Source organism: Arachis duranensis, chromosome 2 (genome assembly GCF_000817695.3).
Source record: "Arachis duranensis cultivar V14167 chromosome 2, aradu.V14167.gnm2.J7QH, whole genome shotgun sequence".
Classification (NCBI taxonomy): Eukaryota; Viridiplantae; Streptophyta; class Magnoliopsida; order Fabales; family Fabaceae; genus Arachis; species Arachis duranensis.
Window position 1 is genome coordinate 50062036 of NC_029773.3, and position 9671 is coordinate 50071706.

Sequence of the window (9671 nt, forward strand, 5' to 3'; positions counted from 1 at the left end):
ATGTGAAAGTTGGCATGCTTCTGGCATGGTGGACATGTCCTTAGAAATTCTGTAGCCTCCTTTTATAGAGTTGGCCAATAGAATCCTGTCCGGAGTATCTTTTTGGTGAGAGCTTGCGCTCTGAGATGATTACCACAAATGCCGCTGTGTACTTCCTCCAAGACTTTCTTTGTGTTGGAAGTTGGTACGCATTTTAGTAAAGGTGTTGATATCCCTCTTTTGTACAGTGTGTTGTTTATGATAGTGTAGTACTGTGCCTCCCTTTTCAGCCTCTTTGCCTCCTTTTCATCTGTAGGGAGTTCTTCTGTTTTGAGGTCGTTTATTATGGGGGTCATCCATCCTTGATCCCGACCTATTATGGCTAGGATTCTTTCTTCTTCTGCTATTGACGGGTTCTGTAGTACTTCCTGGATGAGGCTTCTGTTGTTGCCCCCTGGTTTGGTGCTGGCTAATTTTGAAAGGGCGTCAGCTCGGGCATTTTGCTCACGAGGTATGTGGTGGATCCTATATTCCCCGAGTTGTCCGAGCTGTTCTTTGGTTTTATCCAAATATTTTTTCATGGTCAGATCTTTGGCTTGGTAGCTTCCTGTTATTTGTGAGATGATGACTTGTGAGTCACTGTAGATGTTGAGTTTCTGAGCTCCAACCTCCCTAGCTAGCTTCAGACCAGCTAATAGTGCTTCGTATTCTGCCTGGTTGTTTGAGGCCGGGAATCCGAATTTAAGGTAGAGCTCAAGTTGAGTTCCTTGGTTGCTTTCAAGTATTACACCCGCACCGCTTCCTGTTTTATTCGAGGACCCGTCTACGTATATGTTCCATTCTATGGGGATTTCCGGGATGTCTGTAAATTCTGCGATGAAGTCGGCCAGGTGTTGCGATTTGATTGTTGTACGCGCCTCGTATTAAAGGTCGAATTCGGACAACTCGATTGCCCATTGTAGGATTCTTCCTGCTAGATCTATTTTCTGCAATATCCCTTTTATGGGTTGGTTGGTTCGAACTTTAATGGTATGCGCTTGGAAATATGGGCGAAGCCGCCGGGATGTGAGGATCAGAGCGTAGGCAAACTTTTCTATTTTCTGGTAGTTCAGCTCGGATCCCTGTAGTGTTTCTGGTAGTTCAGCTCAGATCCCTGTAGCGCTTTGCTAATGAAGTTGACAGGTTTTTGCCCATGTTCGTCTTCTCTGACTAGTGCTGAGGCTATTGCCCGGCTCCCTACTGCGAGATATAATATGAGCGGTTCTCCTTCTCGTGGCCGAGATAGGATAGGTGGCCGTCCTAAGAACTTCTTGAAGTCTAGGAAGGCTTGCTCACATTCTGTCGTCCATTTGAACTGTTATCCCTTTCTTAAAGTAGCATAGAAGGGAAGAGATCTTATCGCAGCTCCTGCTAAGAATCGGGATAGAGCGGCCAACCTCCCGTTGAGTTGTTGTACTTCTTTGATGCAGGTTGGGCTCTTCATGTTGAGTATGGCTTGACACTTGTCTGGATTTACTTCAATCCCCCTTTGTGTAAGCATGAAGCCCAAGAATTTGCCTGCTTCTACTGCGAAGGTGCATTTTGCGGGATTGAGCCGCATGTTGTGCTTCCTTATAGTGTAAAACACTTGAGTCAGGTCGGATAACAATGTATCTTTGCTTTGCGTCTTCATCAACATATCGTCTACATAAACTTCCATGATTTTTCTGATGTAATCTGAGAAAACTTTATTCATTAGCCTTTGATAAGTAGCTCCTGCGTTCTTGAGACCAAAGGGCATCACGATGTAACAGTAGTTTGCTTTCGGTGTTAGGAACGAGGTTTTTTCTTGATCTGGTGGATACATGGGAATTTGGTTGTACCCTGAATATGCGTCCATGAATGAGAGATACTTATATCCTGATGAAGCATCCACTAGAGCATCGATGCTTGGGAGTGGTAGGGGTCTTTTGGGCAGGCTTTGTTGAGGTCGGTGTAGTCGGTGCACATTCGCCACTTCCCATTTGACTTTTTCACCAAGACGACGTTTGTTAGCCATAGTGGATATTTGACTTCCCTTATGAACCCGGCCTCAAGTAGCGCTTGTACTTGTTCTTCTACAGCTTGGGCTCGTTCTGGTCCAAGTTTTCTTCGTCTTTGTTGTACCAGCCGGGATCCCGGATAGACTGCCAATTTGTGGCTCATTAGTTCAGGATCAATACCTAGCATGTCAGTAGCTTTCCATGCGAAGAGATCAACATTATCTCGTAGGAACCGTATTAGTGATTCCTTTGTGTCTCCTTTCAGGATCGTGCCAATATTAGTTGTTTTATCCGAGGTGTCTCCGATCTGGATTCTTTCTACTTCTCCTTTAGGTTGTGGTCGGAATTCTTCTCGCCTCTGAACTCCACCGAGCTCGATTGTGTGGAACTCTCCTCCTTCACCTTGGAGGTTTAGGCTTTCGTTATAACAGCGACGTGCCATCTTTTGATCTGCCTTTATTGTAGCTATCCCTTCCGCAGTTGGGAATTTCATACATAGATGTGGGGTTGAAACTATTGTGCCTAGTTGATTTAACGTTGTCCGACCTATTAAGGCATTGTAGGCTGAGCTTACGTCGACCACGATGTAGTCTATCTTGAGTGTTTTGGATTGGTTCCCCTTTTCGAAGGTTGTATGCAGCGATACGTATCCCAGTGGTTAAACTGGGGCATCTCCTAGTCCGAACAGGCTGTTCGGGTATGCTCTTAGCTCTTTTTCTTCTAGACCGAGTTTGTCGAAGGCAGTTTTGAATAAGATGTCGGCAGAGCTTCCCTGGTCAATTAATGTACGGTGAAGGTTGGCGTTTGCCAGTATGATTGTAATGACTATGGGGTCGTCGTGTCCCGAGATGATTCCGGATGCGTCTTCCTTGGTAAACGTGATTGCTAGGATGTTTGGGGCTTCCGTTTTTCCTTCGACGTGGTATACTTCTTTGAGGTGTCGCTTTCGGGATGATTTGGAGATTCCTCCTCCGGCAAATCCGCCATGTATTACGTGAACGTGTCTTTCCGGTGTGCGAGGTGATCATTCAGATTGTCCAACGTCCTCATCCCTTCTTCTTTTTCTTGGCTCGTCATCCCGATTGGCCAAAAACCGATCTAACTTTTCTTCTCTTACTAGTTTTTCTATGACTTTTTTCAAGTCGAAGCATTCGTTGGTGGAATGCCCTCGAAGTCGGTGATACTCACAGTATTCATTCCGATTTCCTCCTCCTCTTTTGCCTTTAAGTGGCCGAGCTGGAGGGATTTTCTCTGTATGGCAGACTTCTTTGTAAACATCTACCAAGGATACCCTAAGAGGAGTATAGTTATGATATTTTTTGATTTTCTCTCCGGAGCGATCTTCCTTTTTCTTGAATTCTTTATCTCGGTAGGCAGAACCGAACCTTGAGGTTTCGCCAAGTCGAGAGTTTTCCTCCATGTTGATGTATTTTTGTGCCCGTTCTTGTACTTCGTCTATGGATGTCGGGTATCTCTTTGATATAGATTGGCTAAATGGTCCTTCTCGTAGGCCATTTATAAGGCCCATAATGGCAGCCTCTGTTGGTAGACTTTGTATGTCCATGCATGTTTTGTTGAATCTTTCCATTTAGTTGTGAAGGCTCTCTCGATCTCCTTGCTTGATCCCTAGTAGGCTAGGAGCGTGTTTGGCTTTGTCCTTTTGTATGGAGAATCAGGCCAGGAACTTCTTGGCCAGGTCGTCGAAACTCGAGATGGATTTTGGGGGTAGGTTGTCAAACCATTTAATGGCTGTCTTGGTGAGAGTTGTTGGAAAGGCTTTGCAGCAAACTGCATCTGAGACATCTGTGAGGTACATTCTACTTCTGAAGTTGCTGAGATGATGGTTGGGGTCCGAGGTACCGTCATATAGAGTCATATCCGGAAGCTTGAAATCTTTTGGAATTTTGGTCTTCATAATTTATCTGGTGAATGGATCTTGATCTTTCTGAGAGCTATCTTCTGCGGATGATCGAGTAGCTTTAGTTTTAAGATCGGCTTCGAGTTTTACAAGCTTATCTTCTAGTTCTCTGCGCCGCCTTATCTCCGGGCGTAGATCTTCTTCATTTTCACGTTGATGTTGGGCTTCTTTCTCGAGTTGCTCCAATCAATTTTGAAGTGCTTCTATTACTCCTGGATTTGATGAATTTTTGTCTCCATTGGTTTCTGGAGTATCTTTGAGTATTGTGTCCGCGTTTTTATGCGGCGTTCTGTCTTCCAAACCTGAATCGTGGTCGTTGTCATGGTCATCTGCCATGTCATTGGGATGACTTTCAGGTTCCCCGGCAACGGCGCCAATGTTCCGAGGGTTACCTGAAACGGTAGGTCGATCTTGGATGAGATCGTCTGTGTTGGTCAGAATCGACGTGTCCGGCAGGTGGGTATCGGCCGGAACTGGTGTGTTCGACTTGTTGGGCTTGATGGCGGTGCTGATCCTTCGTCCCCGGAGGGTGGGGGGTACCTGTAAGAGACTCCGATGCTTAAGTTAGCAAGGGTATTAAGCAGGTATTGAGTAGAATCAGAGTATGAGTTATACCTGGGTGCTCTAGTGTATTTATAATGGTGTGGAGTGACCTTTTGGATAAGATAAGTTAGTTATCTTATCTTATCTTTTGAGTGAGGTCATCTTATCCTCAAGGGAACCGCCCTTCTCTTGTAGGCTTGGGCTGCCTTAGGATCTGGGGCGTGCTCCTCTAGTTGGGCCCTTTGTTTGGGCTTTCTCGTGACTTGGCCGAACTCTTTGAGAAGAGGTCGGGTTGTCCTGACCTGAAGAGGTTGGTCGCTTTGTCTGTAGAACATCCCGGGTCGGACATTTCGACCCAGGGTATGAACATACACCATTCAAAACCATCACGAAGATTTTCTATTGTCTTATAAATTGCTCGCCAAGTGCTTGAAACATTATTAGAAAAATTGGGTGAAAAGCAAGAGCCCCCAAATAAATATTTTGCCAATATAATCCTTACCCAAAGCTTATCTTTATTTTGCAGTAATTGCCAAACAAGCTTTCCTAATAAAGCAAAATTCACACATTGAGTATCTCTAATTCCCAAACCTCCATATTTTCTTGGAGTGACAACTTTGCTCCACTTGACCAAGCTTAAGCAACGCTCCCCCATCTTTTTCTTCCACAAGAATTGTCTAAGCACATAATCAATCTTTTGACAAATCGAAGTAGGAAAAAGAGTCACTTGCATCTGGTAAATAAGAAGAGAAGAAGCAATAGATTTAATTAAGCAAAGCCTACCTGCTCTGTTAAGGAGTCGACCTTTCCAACTAGCCAGCCTATTCTTGATCTTCTCTAAAGAGTCCGAAAAAACAAACCTAACAGCTCGAGGATGATTAAGGTAAGTATTTGTCTAGGTCACTAGTAAAAGGAATATGAGAGACACCAGACAATATTTTTTTCCTTCTATTAGAGATTTTTCTAGAATAAATAGCTTTGGATTTTTCAATGTTAACCTTCATACTTGAAGCTTTGTAGAATAACTCCAAGGTGTGCACGACATTCTGAACATGATTTTTCTTCGCTTTACAAAAAAGGAGGAGGTCATCTGCAAACATCAAGTGAGAAACTCTATGTCCCCCTCTAGAAATAGTCACACCATCCCAAATACCCTCATCAACTTGTTTAGAAATGAAGCACGCCAATCTCTCCATGCACAAAACAAATAAATAAGGAGAAATTAGATCTCTTTGCCTGTGTCCTTTGCGAGGTTGGAAGCTATCCAATCTATTCCCATTCCAGAGGATGGAAAGATTTGAGGCCTGAACATAATGCATTACAAGCCAAATAATTAGAGAAGAAAAGCCAAAAGATTCAAGAGTGTGTTCAAGAAAATTCCAATTAACTCTATCATAAGCCTTTTCTAACTCAATCTTAAAAGCCATAGCTCCTTTTCTAGACTTCTCCGCTTAAGAAAGTGAAGAACTTCTTGGGCGACAATAATATTATCAGGTGCTCCTCTACCATGAATAAATTCTCCCTGAGTTGGGCTAACAATCTCATCTAAAAAAGGTCGTAATCTATTAATCAACACTTTAGTCACAAGCTTATAAATGACATTACAAAGACTTATTGGCTGAAAATCTTTCAATTTAGTTGGAGGATCGCACTTAGGGATAAGAACAATCAAAGTTTCCAATAAAGAATGACCTAACGTCTCCCCTAAGAATATTTTCTGAACAGTACGCCACACCTCATGACCCACCACATCCAAATATTTCTTGAAGAAAAATACTTGAAAACCATCTGACCCAGGAGCTTTGAACGAGCTCATATTATCCAGAGCTTTCTTAACCTCCAACATTGTCACTGGTTTATAAAATTATCACAAGCATCTTGGCTAAGAGTTGGCATAGGAATTTCTCCGATGCAATTAACCTCAACAGGCTCAGTAGAGCAAAAAATATTTTTGAAGAAATGAACAACCTCTCTTTGCAAAACTTCCGGATCATCAGACCAGGATCCATCACTGACAAGCAACCCATGAACTTTGTTAGATTTTCTTCCAATGATGGTTTGCATATGGAAAAAATTGGTATTTCTATCACCATACTAGACCCATTGATCTCTTGACTTCTATTACCAAAGCAACTCTTTCTGAGCCAACACTAGATTATACTCAACTCTCAATTCTTCCTCTTTGTGCTTCAAAATCGGATCATCGTCAGCTTCCATTTTCTGTTGGATACAATTCAAATAAGCCTCCAATTCTCTCTTTTTAATAAAAATATTGCCAACGTCCGTAGAGTTGAATTCCAACGAAGCTTCTTGAACCCCTAGCAACTTCTTATGGATGCCAAAATCTGTACTATCCCAAGATTTTTGAACAATGGCCATGTAATCAGGATGCGTTGCCCATGCCGCTTGGAATCTAAAAGTTCGGTTTTCTTTCTTGACAAGAACTCCTTGACATCGGATAAGCAAGGGACAATGATCAGAGTGAAAACGGCTGAGAACATCAACAAATGCTTCTGGAAAAAGAAGGCGCCGTTCTATAGTACAACAAGCTCTATCCAATCTTTTTGCAATTTCTTTGTTTCCTTGAATTTTACGAAACCAAGTAAATCATCTCCCAGAGGTTGTTAGATCAAAAAGACCACAAGAATATAAAGTGCTTGCAAAGATATTACTTCGATTCGAATAGAAATTACTACCTTTTACCTCATAAACACTCAAAATATCATTAAAATCCGTTACCACCACCCATGGGTCCTTAAAGCACAAGCCAATATCAAGCAGATAACTCCATAAATCTACTCTATTAGCGGCTTGAGGGCTACCATAAACCTCACTGCAAATCCATCTTCTCCCACCACCATCAATTTCCAATGTTACACATTGATTCATAGCCCAAAGAATTTTACAAGAAAATTTTAAATTAGCAGAGAAGAACCAAATTTCTCTCTTGTGCCCAACAACATCTACAATTACTACAAGATAATAACCTAATCTCCCCCAAAAATATTTCATAGTGTCAAACCCAATATGAGTTTCTACCAAAATAAAAAAAGTTGGTTGATATTTTCGTACCAACTACTTACAGTGCACTCGAGACATCTTATTTGACGCCCCCTTACATTCCAACTAATAACATTTAAAAGGTCACAATCCATAAAAATAAATTAAATAATTGGAATGTTTAATCATCCTACCTCACATTGATGGCCCCCTATTTCCAAGCTTCTTCTCTTGAACTTGCGCCACAGAACCATCATTTTTCTGTTGAGGTTGATTCTCCGGGTTTGTTGTTGCACCGGCTTTATCAAACTCTTTTTGTGCTTGAGAATCTATTGACAATGCTTCAATAGGTGAGTTTTGAAGCGAAATAGGATGCTGCCTTTTGTGCCTTGCTTTGAAAAAGGGAGTGCTCTGATCCTTGAAAGCCATCTATGCTGTTCCTAAAGAGTCAAGGGTGGATGAAAAATTCTTCTTTTCCTTAGCTCCCACCTTTGCATTTGATGAGGATCCATCATGCATGTTAGTAGGCCCAAGAGAAAATTTCTTACTCACCAAATTAGAACATATTGCTAGGTTGGCCTTTTTTGGTACCACTTTTGGGCCTTTACCCATTTTTCCTTGTCTTTTCTACTAATTGTAACCTATGCACCCTCTTTTGCATGAGTATCTTTATCCATGTGTGATTCTTGCAAATTATCATGTACAAGATCCGCTGCTTCATGCTTCTCCATAATTGGAATTGATATGGCATTAATTCCGAATTCCAAAGTTGAATTTTTATTTTTTACTGGGATTTGACTACCTTTTGCCGTTTTCTCGTTGTTATCCATCGAAAATAGTGACGGCAAATTTTTCTCCTTCACCGTGCTTTCCTTCTCAATGTCATTGTTGTTCTCTTTCGCACATTCTCTTGTTACATGCCCAAAGCAGCTACATTTTTCACAAATTAAATTCAAGTGCTCATATTCTATATCATACATATGACCATGAACTTGAATTATCTTTATGACTGGAAGTCCCAAGTTGATTTTCACAAATGATCTTGTATATTTTTTCCTCTTTGCAGACTTGGTGGCTAAGTCGATGCGGATTGGTTTTTCAACCGTTGACGCAATCATTTTCATGACTTTCTCTTGATAGTAGTTAATGTCTAAACATGTAATCCTTATCCAAACCATGGTAGACCCAAATATGTTACCATAAACCGCAACATAACTACCAGCAATCATCCACGGTCCTCCAAGGAGAACTTTTTCTCGATCCTCCAAAAGATCAAATTTGACTAAGAAATAGCTAAAACCGACATCTAGTACCTGATGTCCTCCTTTGATTCCCCAGACACCTTTAAGCCTGTGCGTGATCGCCATATAGCTAAAATTTTTTTTAAGAACTTTGATCACGATGGCATCTTTGTAGGGCTCTGCCAATATCTCTTTGTCTCTTCCGTGAACGTCACAGTTGGTATCTCCGAGTCATCTTGCTTACCATCTACTGTAGCCATCTGATCTAATCCCTATCAAGAGAATTAGTAACCTCCAAAACTCTCTTTGCTGAAGTACCAACAATTTTATCTATGAACGATACCTTTTTACTTTGAATCTTGTTACTGTCCCCTTTAGTCTCCTCCTTTTCACTTGATGCATGCTTTTTTTGCTCTCCTTTTTATTGTTTCTGCCGACATAGCCAGCTACCTCACTATCTGCCACTCTCAAAGACTTAGACTCTCCCCATTCTCACCGCTCTCTATTTGAAAATTAGGTATTTAGGAGTACAAAAAAAATAATCAATCCAAAATTTTATTAATTTGTTATAAGAGAAATAATACTTTTTTTTCTTTTCGTACATGAAAAATAATACTTTCATCACTTAGTGCAGTTTTTCCTTTTACAAATAATATTTATTTATTGTATTTAATTATGTTCACTTTTTAATCAACAAATAAAAATATAGATAAAGATATACTGAAAAATGGTATAAATGATAAAACTCAACTTTTTTTTTTAAATATACTAACAATATATATGATTATAGTATATATTTATGATTAAAGCATGAAATCATTAAGAAGCAATTCCCATAAAATGTGGCAAACACAGAAACATTGGACCCCTGGGCCCTGGCCATAGTACACATCATTATACGAACTTATCAACTGCCAACCACTGATAAAGTTTATCGATGTCTCTCTCAAATAGTGAGTATTGCATATA

General features: G+C 40.9%; 1 protein-coding gene across 1 annotated transcript; it reads right to left on the reverse strand.

The window, feature by feature from the left end:
- Positions 1-8102: 8102 nt before the first annotated feature.
- Positions 8103-8828, reverse strand: LOC107474443 (uncharacterized). The gene has a single exon (XM_016094063.1). The coding sequence runs from the start codon at positions 8826-8828 to the stop codon at positions 8103-8105; it is 726 nt and encodes a 241-aa protein (XP_015949549.1).
- Positions 8829-9671: the final 843 nt, after the last annotated feature.

Coding starts and splice junctions, on each gene's coding strand:
- LOC107474443 (XM_016094063.1), bottom strand. CDS start 8,828: ATGGCGATCACGCACAGGCTTAAAGGTGTCTGGGGAATCAAAGGAGGA.